This window comes from Trachemys scripta, chromosome 5, assembly GCF_013100865.1.
Source record: "Trachemys scripta elegans isolate TJP31775 chromosome 5, CAS_Tse_1.0, whole genome shotgun sequence".
NCBI classification, from domain to species: domain Eukaryota; kingdom Metazoa; phylum Chordata; order Testudines; family Emydidae; genus Trachemys; species Trachemys scripta.
In genome coordinates this window covers 78,797,692-78,816,468 of record NC_048302.1, presented here as the reverse complement: position 1 = coordinate 78,816,468, position 18,777 = coordinate 78,797,692, and the positions used below count along the sequence as shown (strand labels likewise).

The 18,777-nt window shown below is 40.2% G+C and overlaps 1 protein-coding gene across 7 annotated transcripts in view; it reads left to right on the top strand.

Annotated features, from left to right (window-relative positions):
• Window positions 1-18,777, top strand: part of CASP3 (caspase 3) — a 75,261-nt gene that overhangs the window by 20,756 nt on the left and 35,728 nt on the right. For 4 of the 7 annotated variants that reach the window (XM_034771395.1, XM_034771390.1, XM_034771396.1 and 1 more), the window contains one exon: window positions 805-2,464. In XM_034771395.1, coding sequence (XP_034627286.1) covers window positions 805-1,031 — 227 coding nt within the window. In that variant the 3' untranslated portion in view covers window positions 1,032-2,464. Of the gene's footprint in view, window positions 1-804; window positions 2,465-15,146; window positions 16,106-18,777 lie in introns of those variants that run through there. The other 3 variants (XM_034771394.1, XM_034771393.1, XM_034771392.1) reach the window with 2 other exon arrangements.

Here is an 18,777-nt window from a genome sequence, read left to right as displayed (position 1 = left end):
ACCCTCCAGACTCAAACATTCATTTGCAGTAGTACTGTATGCCTAGTTAATCAGATCTATGCAAATAAATTATGGCAAGAAACAAAAAGTATATTACTATTTGAGATGCTTTTGGGAGTACCTGACAATCAAGTTTTCTTCCGGTCTATAGATTCCACCCTCACTTGTAGTTCCTGTACAACCCAGAAATAGTGATTAATACAAACGTAATGTGAAGAGGTCATCTAATTCTTCATATTGTCCATATGAGACATTGTATTAGAATTTCTCTTATGCCATCCACAATTTCAATGGCAGGGAATAGACTACTAGCTTTATTCCTGCATACAGTAGATTGGAGAAGGGCAAGGACAGTGACACTGAGGTCTGAGCAACTGGATCCTGAATCTGTCTATACTGTCCTCTCTTCCTGATGTATATGTATCTTTTAATGGTGTAATTAAATAGAAACTGCTGCTGCGCTTAGAACACTGGGTGGTGAAAGATGGGTTGCCCAGTTTTGACTCTTCCTTTGCCTAGGGTTTGTCTAGATTAGTAAAGGAGGTCAGGGCTAGGCAATCTGAACTAACTCTTTGTGTTGTGTTTTGGAGACGGAGTGGTTGTGTCTATTGAAAGTATATTGTGATTATTTAAGTAAGCTAGAGTCATTTATTTTAAAACCTTTTTTTAATTATTTTACCTCTTGATTATTCCCAAGAAAATTACTCTTGTAAACAAACTATTTTTTCCTGATCGTTACTCAGTCACAGGACACTACGCTGGACCAATTAAGTGTATTTTACTTAACAATTTATTCTTTTGTAGGCTATTACTCCTGGAGAAACTCATCAGAAGGCTCCTGGTTTATTCAGTCGCTATGTTTGATGCTGAAACAACATGCAAAGAAACTTGAGCTTATGCAGATACTAACACGTGTAAATCGCAAGGTGGCACAATTTAGTTCGTATTCAAACCAACCAGGTTTTCATGGAAAGAAGCAGATTCCATGTATTGTGTCCATGCTCACCAAAGAACTGTACTTCACTCACTAAAGAACTTCACGTTGTAACTTACATTTCTCCCACTAAATAATTTCACACATTTTGTATTTGTAATGTATGCACAAACTGTGAGAAAACAAAACTAGCATTGAATATCACTTTCAAATCTGAATTAGTGTTTACTACTCAACGTAGGTAATATAGATGAGACTTTAAGACTCTGCTCAGAGCTAAACTTGTTCATTATTAGAGCAGTAGAATTTGGTGTTGCTCTCTCAGAAACTCAGGTTCAGGTAACTAAATACGGACAAACTTGAAAATAATTCCAGAGCATTACTACTAATCTATATTACCCACTTTCTGGAAAAATGGAAGAAAGAGACAGGTTGAATCACTTATTGATTCTAGTATGACATTATATTTCATTCTGTCTGGAGGAAGAGAGAAAAAATTAGTGTATTCTAAACAGTTTCTCTTTCCATTTTTGACATAATTAGGGAACAAATTCAGAATATGGCATATACCAGTGCCATTTTATTATTTTTGGCAATATTGTATTAGTGTCACTAAAAATGAGTGGGTTTTAAAAGTACTGCAGAGAAATGTGTAAACTGTAGAAGCAGGTTATTACATTAGTTTATACAATGTTATAGCTTATTCAGAGTTTCAAACAATTTTTTGTCTTGCACTCTGGCTTTTTAACTTTCTATCAGATATGAAAAGTTATGAGACTTAGCTTGTCAGTGCTTACTACCCACTTAAAAATACAATTCATACAATTGATTTTTGGAGCTGAGGAACTAAGAGACCCGTCTTGCAAAATGCTCTTTGCATTCCACCCTCAACTCCCTGGGATATGAGGGTTCTCGACACCTCTCACAACCACTTTGGTCTCGATCCTGCAAGGCAGCAAATGGAACTGCATTTCTGAATGGTAAATTTTCCTTTTTCTGCCATATTTGGTAGGATTTTTTGTTTTGCTTTGCATTATATAAATACCACATTTCATCTGTCCCATAAAGTAGATTTGTAGGGTTAGAGAAAAGTCAGTGGTTTTTGTCTAGTATCAAATTAGATAATTAACTTTAAAGGTTTGGTAAAACAGGCATGTTGAGTAAAATATGACATAGTTCTTTTGATTTTGCAAAATTAGTTCTTTTGATTTTGCATTTTGAGACAGTAAACTACATTAATATTGGAGTACAGGAAATAAAAAAACAAAAGTGAAGCAGATTTTTTGTTATATATTAAATCATAAAATAATAATTTTTTATCTTCATTGATTCATTCTGTGACAATCTACACCTTTTGATTAATGAAAAAAACTCAGAACTATAATGGCTGCATTGAATGCTTGCAGATAAGACTTTTAAACTTTTTTAAAAATAAGTTGCATAACTAATGGTAGCAACTACACCTTGTCATTTCAATAAGGAGTCTTTGGATCTTTTTTACTTATTAAATTAAATATTGCCTAAGTTAAATACAGTGCTTTTCTGTCTTTATTCTACCATTCATTTTAAATCTGCAGAAATCATCAGGTTCTAACTTTTAATTTGTTTAATTGCTTCCCCCCCACCCTGTGTTGTGGTGCATCTTCCTCCTCCCCCTCTTCACACCAAAAATTGAGAGGTAACTTCAAATACTATGCTTTGAAACCCAGTTCTCAGGGCCGCTGGCATTATCCATGCAAACTTATAAACCTCTAGGGAAATGTATTTGATTATTCGAACAATTGAGTTATTAGTGCAACTAATTTTCTGTCAGTTATTTCTCCGAAATTATATCCTCAGATGTGCATGTAACTTCCTGTAATTGAATTGGTGTTGTGCAGATATTTAAGGGCAGAATTTGGCCCTATGTTTGTATGTGTTCTACACCTTTAAAGTAAGTTGGATGAGGTCAATATTTAACTCATCTAAGTGCAGAATTCTCATTTGTTGCCAGTAGGATTTATGTGCATGGATTGAAAGCAGCAAATGCTTCTTTTTGTCATTCTACAGGGTATTTTTTCTTTGTTAATTCGTAGTAGTGCCTCTAGTTTACTACAGATAATAGTCACCCCTTTACAACAAAATTAAAGTAATTGAACAAATATTAAAAGAAAAAATCATTATAACTCCCCTCTCTCTCCCTCCCTCCCTCCTTCCCACTGAAGTCAGTGGCAAAACTCATATTTCACAAATAGGATATATCTACGCTGCAGGTGGGGGTATGATTAACAGCTCATTTACGCAGACCCATGCTAACTTTAATCTAGCTAGCTCATTAAAAATACCTATGCATAGCAATATAAGCTTCAGCACTGGTTGCACAAGCGAGTATTTATCCAGGGAAATCAGACTGGCTTGTGCGGCCAGCACTGCCATATCCTCATTAGTACAGCTAGTGCAGGTAAGTCTACATGAGCTGCAAATAACCCTCCCCTCGTCTCCCTCCCCCACCCCAACCGCAGCTGCAGTGTAGATGAACCCTGAGGACAAAACAGAATCATAACTTTGAGTTTGAAAAGAATAAACCAGACCAAGTTGGTTGTATGTTTTGATAACATTTCAAAATTCGAGCAAGGGATCACAGTACATGTTATCCAGGAAAGGGGGAGCTGATGGCTTCTGGCTCACACTAATGCTTCCAAAATTCTTCCACATTTACCTACTGCCCCCCGGGCAAGATACATGTCCTAGTTTTTCATTTGTTAAGTGGGTGTAAACTAGCTAATAATTACTTGTAATAGAATGATGAGTGGTGTACTGAAAAGTTAAACTTTTCCTGTGGCATGGCATTAATAATTCATCTATCTAGGTGAAGGAGTAGAGCCTTAACTAATGGGATGGAATTATCCAAGAGCTCTGCTTGAAAGGAATTGGATAGTGCAAAAATAAAGATCATGTTCCACACAGACATAAAAATCACAGAACAATGCTTTTATTTCGGAACAGTCTGTTCTTTGACGTATTTTGGAAGATTTACTGATTTCTGTTGAGATAGGGCTTACTGCTTTAATTTAGTCTGAGTGGGTAGCTCTGTTTGTTTGTTTGTTTTTTAGTGTATGTGAGTAACTCACTTTAATGCTAATAAGAATGAAGCACATGGAGCCCTCCAGATAAATGGGGATCAGTGCCCTGTTCTGTCTTACTCCTCAGAAATCAGCATGGAATATTAGTTAAAGTTTATGTCAATGAAAGTTTTAGGTAGGAAGAGCTAGATTCACAAAGGGGATATAGGAGTTGCAATGCCGGCACTCAGTTGAATTCATAGCCCCCAAGTTAGGTGCCTAAGAAAGGGAGTCACAGAAGCCAGCAAGCTGAGTGGGCGGCCACCTGAGCAGTGGGAGACCTGTTTCAAGTCCCTGTTCCAAATCAGGTATGTGAGGATCCAAACTTGGGTATCCTACATAGTAGGCAGGTGCCCTAACCGCTGGGCTATTGGCTATAATAGGATGGGCATCCAGTGCCAAAAATTCTCAGCACCAGCTCTCTTGTGTAATTTAGGCAGGCCCAGATCTCACAAACCAGATTGGGTCCCACCCATGAGACTAGTGGGGTTTGAGAATCTTGTAGGAAATGAGGCATACGTTAGGCTGCATGGCAGTATCAGCACTTAGGCAGTTTTGCACATGCCCACTGATAGAAACTTAGGCACCTATGGGACAGTACTGGTAGAAACTTAGGACCCTACTGAGGATTAAGTCGCAGCTGAGCAGAGTTTTATGAATGCCAGGGGTGCCTAAATGTTGGAATTAGGTACCTACCTGCCTCCTTAGGTGCCTAAGTCCCTTTGTGAGTCTAGCCCAAAGTAACTTGGAATGCTCCTTTAACGTCACTTAACTAGCAGGATAATGGTTCTGGTGCGTAGGTTCTTTCACTGAGTATGCCTTCCTCTCTTGGGGACAGAAACTCTGGCTCTGATCCTGCAATGGGCTCTTAGCTCCTATTTTGTGTGTGTGTGTCAGGAGCTGCTTCACATCTTGTATTGGGCCCTCTCTGAGATTCCAGTCGTGGTTTCCCTAGTGGACAGGGACAGGGACTTTGGATCCTGGGCTCCCAGTTCCCAGTAATTAAATTACTTCCTACTCAGATAACTTCTTGTTACTGATGAGACAAGGTGTGTGAGGTAATATCTTTTATTGGACCAACTTGTGTTGTGAAAGAGACAAGTTTTCGAGCTACACAGAGTTCTTCAGGTCTGGAAAAGGTACTCAGAGTGTCACAACTAAATACAAGATGGAATAGATTGTTTAGCATAAGTAGTTAAAACACATTCTAAAAGCCTATTCAAGGTAAAGTGGCCCATTAACACCCTCTCAGTCATAAGACAAAAAGGGGGAGATGGGTTACAGATTGCTTTAATAAGCCATAAATCCAGTGTCTTTATTAAGACCATTATTTTTAGCACAGTTATGAATTTAAGCTCTCAGGCTCGTCTTGTGAAGGTGTTGCCAGGTTTCCATTGGATGTGAGGTCAGATATAGGATGAGCGTTTTGTGAAAAGTATTCACCTGATGTTTTTGTGTTTTATCATTTTCCTATGTGAGTTCATTTGAGAGTGTCTCTTTTCACTTAAATAGTTGTTGTGGCATTTAGTGTACTGAGGTACACATTGTGACAGACATGTTTAAGACCCATAGATCTTGAAAGGTGTGTTGTACGGGGGTTTGATCATCATAGCAGTGGAGTCTGTTGTTATGGCTAGGTCTGGTGCTGCTTTGAATTGGTGTGTCCTGGTCTGTTGGAAGTTGCTTCTGGATGATAAGCTTGGAGAGGTTGGGAAGGCTAGCAGAGGGGATCGGGAAAGATTTCTTTCAAGTTGTGGTCTCCCATTGAGTAACAGGGTGGATCTAATCAATTTGATTTAAATCACAAGTCAGGAAGATTTAATCATGGATTTTTACATAAAAGTGCATTCTTGTTGGTTGTTATAATCTTAATACACCACCTTCACAACTCAGAGATAGATGTAGGTTTCATTTTTAGAAGGTACACACTATACATTTTTAAAGTGATTTATGTTGAAAACTTTTCAAATTAGTTTTACAGCTATATCAGAAGATAAATGAAATAACCAAACAATCCTTTACCAAAGGTAATTGAAGCAGATATTTATGAAGTCACTGGGAGGTGAACTATCTCTAATTCAACAGGTTAATCATTAATATTTGGAGGACTTTCTTGCCATGCTATATTAGGAGAATATCACCAGACAGACATTTAAATAGTTTTATTTCATTAAAACAACAACGTTATGTATTCTGGAATTTTTTCTTTAACAGCAAACATATAATATTTTAACAAAACAAGTGTATGAATTTTTTAATTTAGTTAAACATTCACGTTTTTTAAAAATCAGGTTTGTTGGTTTGTTTTTGTTAAAATTGTTTTTAACTAAAATGGTTAAATGAAATATTTTTTTTAAAAACCCCAAAATTAAATTGACTGTCAGCCAGGTCAACATGAGAAACTTAAAATATTGGTTTCTGCAGCTAACTCAGTTGTCTCTTCACCTTCATTTTCCTGTTTGTTCATAATCTGGAAAAGAAAAACAAGCTTTCCTGCTTTTTCAGGTCCCAAACAATTTCTCAATTTGGAATGAATTCGCTCAAAGGAAGGAAATATTTTTTCTACACTGGCAGAAGAAGCTACTGCTGTTAAAAGTGAGATTATCTCTTAAATAGTCTCTGAATCCAAGTGCTTAAGTGACTTCCATCAGTTCACTGGTGTGACTTTCTTTAAAACATCGTCAGAAAACACATTTCTTGAATGGTTCACCATTAGCTCTGAAGTTTATTATATTTCGCATTATGGAGGGATGATTGCTGGATGTCCATGTTGTAGCCAACTCCTCTTCTTCAGCAATTAAAGTTTGACCCTGGTACCGAGTATTGAGAATATTTGCAAGAAAATGAGCTGGAGATAGTGCTTGTCCCATTCTTTATTTTAATGCTTGTAATTTAACTCTGTCATTGCATATTTCTCTTTTTAAGATCTCACTCGGTTCCTTCCAAATTTCAGCAGCGTCAGCAATAAAACAGCTATTTCCCTGCATTTTGTTCAAGGCTACAGAAATAGGCTTCAGGGTACTCAGCATTGTTCAACATTTCTCTTAAGCCCAATGTTGAGAACTTTGGCTGTGACATGTCATAACTATGAAGGGAAGGGTAACAGCTGTCCTGTGTGCAGTACTATAAAATCCCTCCTGGCCAGAGACTCCAAAATCCTTTTCCCTGTAAAGGGTTAAGAAGCTCAGGTACCCTGGCTGGCATCTGACCCAAAGGACCAATAAGGGGACAAGATACTTTCAAATCTTGGTGGGGGGGAAGGCTTTTGTTTGTGCTCTTTGTTTGGGTTGTTCGTTCGCTCTCGGGACTGAGAGGGACCAGACATCAATCCAGGTTCTCCACATCTTTCTAAACAAGTCTCTCCTATTTCTTACTTGTAAGCAAATAGCCAGGCAAGGCGTGTTAGTTTTCCTTTGTTTTCTCAACTTGTAAATGTACCTTTTACTAGAGTGTTTATCTTTGTTTGCTGTACTTTGAACCTAAGACTAGAGGAGAGTCCTCTGAGCTCTTTAAGTTTGATTACCCTGTAAAATTATTTTCCATACTGATTTTACAGAGATGATTTTTACCTTTTTCTTTAATTAAAAGCCTTCTTTTTAAGAACCTGATTGATTTTTCCTTGTTTTAAGATCCGAGGGGTTTGGATCTGTATTCACCAGGAGTTGGTGGGAGGAAGGAGGGGGGATGGTTAATTTCTCCTTGTTTTAAGATCCAAGGGGTTTGGATCTGTATTCACCAGGGAATTGGTGAAAGGTTTCTCAAGGCTTCCCAGGGAGGGAATCCATTGGGATGGCGGCAGCGGACCAGACCTAAGCTGGTAGTTAAGCTTAGGAGTTTTCATGCAGGCCCCTACATTTGTACCCTAAAGTTCAAAGTGGGGATACAGCCTTGACACAGTGCCATCTATTTTTTTCACGATTTTGTTCGCAAACTGTCATCAGATTAGGCCAGTTCTTGATATAGTGCTCAAAACAGTCCACTACTGAGTTCCATCGCACATCTTATGGGAGAGTTAGCTTGGTTCCTCCCACTTTTTTCAGAGCAGCTGCTGCAAAGTGGTTGTTACGGAAGTATTTTGCAATTTCAACAACATTAGCCTTTATTTATGGAACACTGAAGTCTTTGGCTAGGAGGTGCATCAAATGAGCACTGCAACTGTATGTTATTAGCTTGGGACTCTCTTCTAAATTTCTTCTCATCTTGGATACATTTGCAGCATTGTCTGTGACCAAGCTGCATATTAGACTGTAGCGAAGTGAGACTCACCAGCGCGGCGCCTTCTGCTAGTTATCCTGGGAATTGGCTCTTGTCCAGCCCGGAGCGCCTTCTGCAGGCCGGTGTCTTGCCTGCCTTAGGGCCCCCGTGTCCCTTTTCCTCTGGGTTCTGCCCCCAGCAGTAACCCACAGTCTGGATCGCCCCTCCCAGGGGAACCCCCAACCCTCTATCCCCACCTTGCCTCAGTGGCTACTGCCAGTCGTCATCTAGCCCCCGCTCACTAGGGAAAACTGCAGTCTGTCATGGTCACTCATCATAGGCAAGGGGGTTTGGACCAGCTGCCTCTGCCTAACCCCAGACTGTACCTCTGGAGTCCCAGTATCTTCTTTAGGCCTTGCACAAGGCCTGCAGCCTGGGGAGTTGCCAGGCTGGAGCTCCCCAGCTCCTCTTGCCTTTCCCCAGCACTGCTCTTCCTCTGGTACCCTGCTCCCCACAGCTAGGTTCTTCTCTCTCCACTGCTAGAGAGAGACTGCCACAGCTCCTGGCTCACAGCTGTCTCCTAATTGGGCATGGCCCCAGCTGTGGCTGCCTTCCCAATCAGCCTACCCTATTGACTCCCCAGGGCAGCTCTTTCCCAGGGCTGTTTTAACCCCTTCAGTTCCAGAGCGGGCTGACCGCCCTGCTACACAGACATTTGAATTTTTTTTCACAGTTTGTTCAGCTTTTACTGCTACTTCTTGTGTGTGCTTTTCCTGATGTTTCTGTAAGGAAGACATTCCCTTCTTCGGTTGTCACACAAGCACATACAACACGATCATTGTGGACATTGCTCCACCCATCAAGACTCAGGTTAACAATTTTACCCTCTAGACCTTTTGCACACTGCTCAATTTCTCTTTCATACACTTTATCCAGCAGTTTGCCTGCGACATCTGTTCTCTTGGGTGGGCTGTATCCTGGTCTTAATGACTGAAACATGTTAATGAAGTGTGGTTCTCAATCATATGGAAAGGAGAGTTTGTTGCATAAACAAACCGGGCAATTTTTTCATCAATTACCTCTTTTTGTAATCTGCTGGTTCTTATCACAAACATAACTATGATAGTTTCTGGATGATGGAGATTTTTGTTTTTGCTACTAGTAATATACTGTGGCTGTGTGACATACATGATGTGACTGAAACAGTGTCATTGGCAGATAACTCAGAAACTGTAGAAAATTATGGTGATCTTGAAGGTGGCTCGTCTTCAGAATCTTGTATGTTGAGGATGGATTCTCCTAAACAAAATAAGTCAATACAGTTATTTAATTATTATTACCATACTGCTCATTTAGTATTACTCATTGCATTCACTGACACTCAGTACTACTTTAAAAGTGAAATTATAAAAGGAAGATCTGCCTATTTCAGCTATTTATTTTTTATATCAACTGCATCTAAAATGATAGTACCATAGAGTAACAACTGTATTTTTTTGCTCAAACATGAGAATTCAAGAATAGTCCAGAGGGAAGACAGACAGTCCTTAAGAAAAAAGTATGAAATAAAAAAGTTTATCAACCTGAAGATCCCGCATGATCAGACATGTTCCTTTCATCATCTTCAGCACAGCTTCCTCCTGAGGAGGAACACTTCTCACAATGTTGTTTCATTTGGGTAACCAGGCCTTGCATTTCTTTGTTGCACTATTTGCATTTTGCATGCATGCCTGTTTTACCCACAGGTAGAGGAACTTCATTAAAATATTCCCAAACTGGGTCTCTTTTACGGCCTGCTGCCATTATAGGTTTTCCCTTCTAGTGAGAGAATGGTATGGTAGATCTCAAATCAGAAAGACCTCAAGACTTCTGGAATATGCTGCTCAAACAGTTTCACTTTTGTTTCTGCTGCCTGTCCCTTCCTTCTCACATTTATCTCCAGACTTCTCCTTGTCCAGATCTATTCTGCCCCCAACAATCTTCTGTTCATTGAATTTTTTGAAACTTTGCATTTTTAGAGAGAGGTAAAGGATTGACTCTGTGTACACAAATTTGCAGAGGGACAATAGGGTTGAGGTCTCTTATTTCTCACCTCTACATATTTATTTATTTGTTTGTTTGTTTAAAAACATTTTTTGCTGTTAACAAGCATGTTATCTCTGAAGACACAAATCCTCAAAAGTTTGAGAACTGCAAAACTAGGCATCTCTGATGGGATCTTCTAGACTGAGCACTGAGTCCCATTGGGTAGATAGAAAGATTAACCTAAATAAACTATACAGAAACCCCTGGAACCCCGTAAGATTGGGTCCCTAATCCATGAACTATTGGAACTCATTTACAAAACTTTTTTTAAACATTACATGAATATATTGTTTCCTACTATAGAATTAGAATTTATAAACCCTATTCCATGATGAGATATCGTTGAGCTATCTTTAGATAGGTTTTTTCCCCTCAAAAAGCATTTTATCAAAAAAATCCGATTTAAATTAAAAAAATCCAATTTTTTTTTAAATCATTTATTTTTATCCTCCCTGTTGTTTAATAACACTCTGTATGGGATCCAGTGTGGGGTGATTGATAACAACTTTGGGTGTGCAGCCAGAGGATTGTTTTTTTTTCTGTATTGAAGCAGGTTCTCTCAGAGGTATTTGGGTGGTCCATTCTACGATGCTATCTATTTCTGTCATGGTGTGTCCCTGCTTGATGAAGGTGGTTTTAAGTGTGTTAAAATGTTTATCACAGATTTTCTTCTCAAAGCATATGCTTTTGTTTCTGAGTGCCTGGATGTAGATAACGGATTTCTGGGTGTGTTTGGATTGGTTTACTGGATTTGTGAAGGTAAGTGGGGTGATGGACGGGCTTCTTGTATATAGTTGTCTGTAAAGGTCCATTGTTGACACTGATTTTGGTGTCCCGGAAGTTGATGCTAGTGCAGGAGTATTCTAGAGAGAGTTTAATGGGTGGGTGGTGATGGTTGAAGTTGTAGTGTAAATCTATGAGGGAGTTTAGGCCATCTGTCCAGAGGACAGGGGCGGCTCCAGGCACCAGCGCAGCAACAGCGTGCCTGGGGCGGCAACCCGTGGGGGGCGGCCTGCTGGCTGCTGTGAGGGCGGCCTTTGGCGGCGTGCTTGCAGGAGGTCCACCGGTCCCGTGGTTTCGGCGGCAATTTGGCAGCGAGTATGCCGAAGCCGCAGGACCGGCAGATACCCGCAGGCACGCAGCCGAATCCGCGTGACCGCGGACCACTCGCAGGCACGCTGCCAAAGGCCACCTGACTGCCATGCTTGAGGCGGCAAAAAACATAGAGCTGGCCCGGCCAGAGGATGAAAATATCATTTGATGTATCTGAGATATATCATTAGTTTAATGGTGCATTTGTCCAGAAATTCTTCCTCCAGGTGGCCCATGAAGAGGTTGCATATTGGGAGCCATCCTACTGCCATGGTTGTTCCCATAGTTTGGACAAAGTGTGTGTTGTTGAATGTAACATTGTTATGAGTGAGGATGCAATGGATGAGTTTAGCAATGTGTTTGGGGTAGATATCTGAGTGTTGTCCATTGTCTTGTAGATATTTGAGGCAGACAGCGATGCCATCATTGTGATGGATGTTGGTATTTAGAGAGGTGACATTCAGGGTGGGACGGATGGTGTTTCAAGGGAGGTTGTTAATATTGCAGAGTTTCTGGCGGAAGTCCACTGGTTCACGACACACTATGTTATCGCACGAGCAGCAGCTATAGATGCCGCCGGGGGCCAGGCCGTACTGCAGACCTCACTTCCATTGGCATCCTCGCACCCACTTCCGTGCTGATCACTGCTTGCAAGTCACCCCCATGTGGAATACATAGAGGGACCATCACTCAAAGAGGAGGAGGAGGTTACTTACCTGTAACTGGAGGTTCTTCGAGGTGTGTGGTCTCTATCCACTACCCACTCTTCATCCCCTCTGCTTCAGACTGGATTCCATTATGGTAAGAGGGAGACTGGAGAGGTGTTCACTTCCTCTTATACCCTCGGCTGCAAGCACAAGGAGACTCGCTATGCACATAGAGGTCAACAGACACTGCTAAAAAATATTTTCCAGACTCAGGCACGTGGCAGCATGTGCACCCACATCTGGGATACAGATAGGGAGCCCACATCTCAAAGAACCTCCAGTTACAGGTAAGTAACCCCCTGTTATGACTGTCGGTGTGGATGTGGTAGTTGTGAGTGATGGTATAACTGTTGTGAAAGAATTCTTTGAGGCAGAGTTGGTGAAAGAATTCTAGTTCTCCACATATTAGTATAGTGTCAAGTACTGTGGTGGGGCAGAAGTTCAGTCCCTCGGAGAGTACAGATAATTCAGCTCTTGCTACCGGTGTCATCACCAAACCTTTTAAAGAAAAGTGGGGGAGAACAAGTAAAATATGCCTTTGGCCAGTGTGATACCAAGTGATGTTCCAATCTTGAAAGCATCTTTTATTTTTTAAACAATAGCATAATCTATTAAAGCATAAATCTAAACTGAAGCAGAAGCCTAACTGTACTGCAGATATACGTCTTTAACATATCTATCAAGAATAGCGCTTGTTAGATGTGTCTAACACAGCAGAAAGGGAGAGGTGGGTCCCAAGAGAGGCAGGTAAGTGAACCATAGGCAGCATGGGATTCACTTTCTTCATACAGAGCACTAAAATACAAATGACATGATCTGTAATAGTTATGTGCTTTAGACACTGAGGAAGGGACAAAACTAGTTTCAAAATTACTTAGGTATTCTATAATGTATTTTTTAAACTCAGAAGTACAAATAGATGGTTCTTATTGTATAGGACCCCCAGTTTTTATAATAAAGAAGATCCTCGTCCCTTTGGCTTATGGACCCAATTCTGATCTTGTACTGGTGTAAATGAGAATCAGGACCTACTTTGCAACATTCCAGAGGGAAGAGGAGTGACTGTACAGTTCTACTCCTGGATTTATAAAAGTGTATTTCCTGTATCGTACCTCTAAAATCTTAACTTGCTGAGCTGTTTTTAGCAGTGGTGAAAATCTAGATGTGTCAAAGATGGAAAAAAATAGAAATGGCAACCTTATAAATCTGCTTTATTAGCCAGTAAACCGCAATAAGACTTAGCACTTATAATGCTTTACATTTTCAAAGTGCTGTATAAAATAAGGGCCATATTCAGCTGTGGTAGGTCCTGACCCAGCAGAACCAGTGCAGTTCCAATGATGAAAAGTGGTGGAGGAGGGACTGAGAAAGGACCCCAATGGATCTCCAGTTACATTGATCCACCAACAATTTTTCATGCACTCTGACTGCAGGAGTATTGCAGACATTCAGTTACAGTGGTCATAAAATGGCTCCCTGTGCTGGAGGGAGGGAGGAATCCTTCCTCTCCAGCCCTGCACTCGTTACCAGTGTACACAGCCCAGCCACTTGGGCTTGACACTGGGATCAAAGGTGGGCTTAAAGGCTAAAGCGAGGAGTCAGGAAATTTGAACTCTGTTCCTGACACTAACGTGGTGTGATCCAGGGCAAGTCATGTCACTGCTCTGTTCCTCAGTTTCCTCATCTGTAAAATGGCAGGATAATGCTCTCTGTGGTACAGTGCTGTAATATTTTGGATGAAAAGCACTATGTAAATATTAATTATATTTATTATTGTTATTACAGTAGCATCCTGCAATCTTCACTCACAGGAGTTGTCACACTGAAGTCCTAACTACAGATAAATAATGAAACTGGATTATTATTATTCTAAAAGAATGGGGAGAAGGAAAATGACTCCATGCCCCTTTCAGATCTTATGAAATAAACCCAAAGTAAAGGTAGACCTCCTCATGAGATTTAGAATGGTGAAATAAAGTTATATTTGCTCTATTGGGGAAGGTACAGCAAATGTTTAAAAAATGGAAATCTACCAAGATTATTCTATAATATTGTCATGGTTTAACTGTGTTCAATGACAGTCCAGGGCCCTAAACATACTTTCTGTTTCAAGGTTTATTCTCAGTTACCAAGATAATTTAGATTAATCTTTAAATGAAGGGCAACATTCTGCTTTCAGTCATATCTGCCCAACACCATTCAAGTCAATAGTGTCATACAGATGTAACTGAGAGGAGAATTGGCCCAATGACACCAGCTTTAGCCTTATATGCTTATATAAGCTCTCATAAGCCTTATATTTCTTTCTTATATGTGATGGTTACAGTGATAGCCAGGTCCCTTGGTAATACTATATGTTAGTAATTCACACTTTGTACAGGTCCAATTTTCCAAGTCCTGCCCCTTAGATTTCATGACATCTTCATAGATTTCATGACATCTTCATTGGCCATTAACATTCCATTCCCCTGTGAATGTTCCTTTGTGCCATTACCTTCACATTTTAATGGTTTTCTTTTCTCTTAAACTAACCCTTCTCCTCCCAAGTAAGCAAATAAAAATTGCAGGCACACTTTTAAAAACCACTTTTGAAAACTTGCTCTGTTTATGTTACCTGGTGTTCCCACAGCCATCCCTTTCCCTTCTCTTATTAATTTATTGTGACTATTTTAAAAATTGGGTAATTTAGACAAAACATGCTGTAAATAAAAAGTCCAAACATAAAGTTAGATTATTTAGCTCCTCAGCACACAGGCTGATGGGTAGGTTTGCTCCTTTGCACTGTCAGCTCTTCATTTTCAAACTATCTTCGTTTTGTGTTTGGTACAATGCTGAGCAGATTGTCTGGGTTTAATAAATCATCAAAATTTTAACAGAAGTGATTCAAAATCAGTGAAACAGTAACAATAAGGTGTTTTTTAATCACACCATACATTTTGTTCCATCATATCACATACGTTTGGAAACAGGGTATGCTACTAATAATTATAGGTCGTACGATTGTCTTGTCAGACTATCCTATCTGTCTTTCAGATTGCAGAGACAAGGTGAGTGAGGCAATATCTTTTTCTGGACCAGCTTCTCTTGACAAAAGAGACAAACTTTCAAGCTACGCAGAGAGAGCTCTTCTGCAGATCACTGGACAGCATGTGAACCATTACCTCATTACCACTGGGTGTCACTGTAGATAATAGAATAACCCACACAGGCTAACATTAGCCCATTAATGTTTTGTGATTTCAGTCAGCCTGCGTGTGCATTGCCTTTTGTGGGCCTGCATCTAAAAGTACTTAATAACATCAGACTGTTGGATTTTGAAATGGTTTCTATGTGAATTTTTTTTCATTTCTTAGTACGTAACATGGCAAAAATGAATCAACGAGTTCCAAGAGAGAGATGGTTTTCTCTAGTAACCAGGCCTGGTTCAGACAGGCCTGATGAGCAATTGGCTCAGGGGAATTTAGACTTTGAATTCAGACAACAGTACCAAATTTGCAGACTCCTGCATTGGTGAGCCCCATCTTACCAGTGACAGATTGAAAGGCTAGTGTGATTGTTCCAGCGCCTGTGCTGCATGGTATGAAGTACAAGCATATCCATGCTGATTGAGAGCTCTGAGATTGTAACAACTTCTGCCTCTTATGAATTAAGATATGTCCGCCCTTTATTGTGCCCCTTGTTGGAGAATGTCACAGGTTTTCCCAACTCTACTCACCAAGAACCATCATCTACTGTTCACCTGAGTTGCTCCCGTGGAATTCATCCCCTCAAGCTAACATAAGAACAGCCATACTTGGTCAGACCAATGGTCCATCTAGCCCAGTATCCTGTCTTCTGACAGTGACCATTGCTAGGTGCTTCAGACCAGATGGACAGAACAGGGCAATTTGGAGTGATTCATCCCTTGTCATCTAATCCCATCTTCTGGCAGTCAGAGGTTTAGGGACACCCAGAGCATGGGGTTGTCCCTGACCATCTTGGCTAATAGCCATTGATGGACATATCTTCTATGAACTTATCTAATTCTTTTTCAAGCCCAGTTATACTTTTGGCTTTCACAACATCCCCTGGCAACGAGTTCCACATGTTGACTGTGCATTGTGTGAAAAAGTACTTCCTTTTATTTGTTTTAAACCTGATGCCTATTAATTTCATCTGGTGACTCCTGGTTCTTTTGTTAATGTGAAGGGGTAAATAACACTTCCCTATTCACTTTTTCCACACCATTCATGATTTTATAGACTTCTATCATATCCCCTATTAATCATCTCTCTTCTAAACTGAACAGTCCCAGACTTTTTAATTTTTCCTCCTATGGAACCTGTTCCATACCCCAATCAGTTTTGTTGCCCTTCTCTGTACTTTCCAATTCTAATTTATCTTTTTTGAGAGGGGGCAACCAGAATTGCACACAGTATTCAACGTGTGGGGGTACCATGGATTTATATAGGACCATTATGATATTTTCTGTCTTATTAACTATCCCTTTCCTAATGGTTCCTAACATTCTGTTAGCTTTTTCGACTGTCGTTGCACATTGAGAAGCTCTACATGAGTTTCAGGAGGAGAAGAAAGACTGCACACTGGATCCTGGGCCTTGCACCTGGGGATCCTAATCAACAATCTTCACAGGGGGGCCCAAAATTTGCTTGCACCAGCCCTCCTGGCAACCACATCCCTATTGTATATTGTGGGGCCTATTTATTTATTGTTGCTGTAGGGTTGCAGATTAAAGCAAGCATCACCTTAGAGTGTCATATTAGCATTATAATATGGGATATTTAAAGGGAAAGAATGTAATTGTTACAGATGCCAATACATCTCAACAAATGCTGAATAAGTCATGCTGCTCTTTCTCCTTTGTCATACTGAACATTTGTTTAATTGTACAGAAAAGATACTCTTGTGGTTAAGGTTGGGACTGGGCTTCAGGACATCCGGATTTAGTTCCCAGCTCTGTCAGAGACTATGACCCCGAGCCAGTCATTTATTCTTTCTGTGCCTTAGTTCCCCATTTTAAAATGAAGATAAGACTTTCTTTGTCTGCTTTGCCTGTTTAGATTGCAAGAGCTCCAGGGCAGCATCTGTCTCTATTATGTGTTTGGACACTACCTGGCACAATGGTGCCCTGATCTTGGTGCTACTGTTATAATAAATAATCCAGCAATTATAGAAATGTAGTGCTAAAAATCCTTTGCAGTGTCTGTGGTGGTGCTTTTTTAGAGAGGAACACCACAGTACGGTAACCGGCTTTGCTAGCACAATAAATGCAGATTGTTATTAAAAACCTATAGTTTGGGCCAGAGAGAGAAATTTTGCCTCACATTTTGATCTTTATGCCTGTCAGGCCTACAAAGGTAACTCTGGAGCTGAAGCATCAAGCTGGGATTGTCGTGGATATTAATAAAAACAAGATAGATTAAAAAAAAATCAGAATTCAATGGGCAGGTTTTTTTTTATGGTGCCTGCACCACTCTGCAGTAAAAACAGTAGTACAAATGTCTGAGAAGCAACGTCTGCAGGTGCCTTTTTCCAACCACAGTCATACTTGTTGTTAAAGTTTGTGTCAATACACAGTGCTCCAACCAGTTTTAACCCTGGCCATTAGGGATGATTCCCTCTAGGAGTTCCAGCCCCCGGCCCAATCAATCCTTGTTTCTCTCCTGAGACCACCAACTGAAGTGGTGGCTTTTTTGGGGTGGAGACACTTGTCCTCTGGGAGCTAGACTAGGGTTCATAATCACACCATATCATAATTAGGAATGAAGCCCTGTCTCAGCATTCATGTTGGGGTTTCAACCCCATATTTCAAGGATTTGGAGAGTTGGGGATTTGGCTCCAACCACTCCAAAGAGAGGGGGCCACGTGCAAAATTCAGAATCAAGTTCAGATTTCAGCACCTCCACCCCAAACTTCAAAGCACTGGTATGGAGCCAGACACATATTGGTGACTAACAATAAAGAAAAAAGAAACCCAAAGCATGCAATGGAGGTCATTCTGAAGTGTCCTATTTCTTTCTTTAAAGGTAAGATTACAACTTTTTCAGTATTGTGGCATGCATTAAGATCTGTTAACATACACTATGTTGTCTGAGATATATGGATGAAAATCACAGTATAAGCACTTGATATTAATTAAAAATTATCCGTGCTACTTATTTAACCATGACACCTTTAATGAGAGTGGTGGAAACTGGTAACACTCAGCACCTTATAATTTTCCTTAGGAAGATATAATTAATGCTGCTCTTTGAAATCTACCTTGGAGTTTCTTTTTGAGGAGATGTTCTCAAAGTAAAAGTCATAGTTTCCTCTTTTTCTTCCTGTCATTGCTTCAAGTTTTGGTGTTAAAATAAGAACCTGGGTTCCGCTTTATCCAGTTCAGCTGGAAGTAGCTTTCTCAACCCCCCGCCTCCCTGCACCCCTTCCACATCTCCCCTGCACGACCTAATGCAGAAAGGCCAGCAAATTAAAGATGCATCTTTGCCCTGTTAGTTATTCACATTCACTTGTCTTATTTTTGTAAAAAGACACTCCTTCATAAAGCCTCTGAACTGTGCAGCCCTAGGCCACCCTTCTTGCCCCCCCCCTTCATTTGTTTTCGACCTGTTGTGTTGTCCCTACCGAGATAGTAAAGTCTTTGAGGCAACTGTCTTTCATGTTA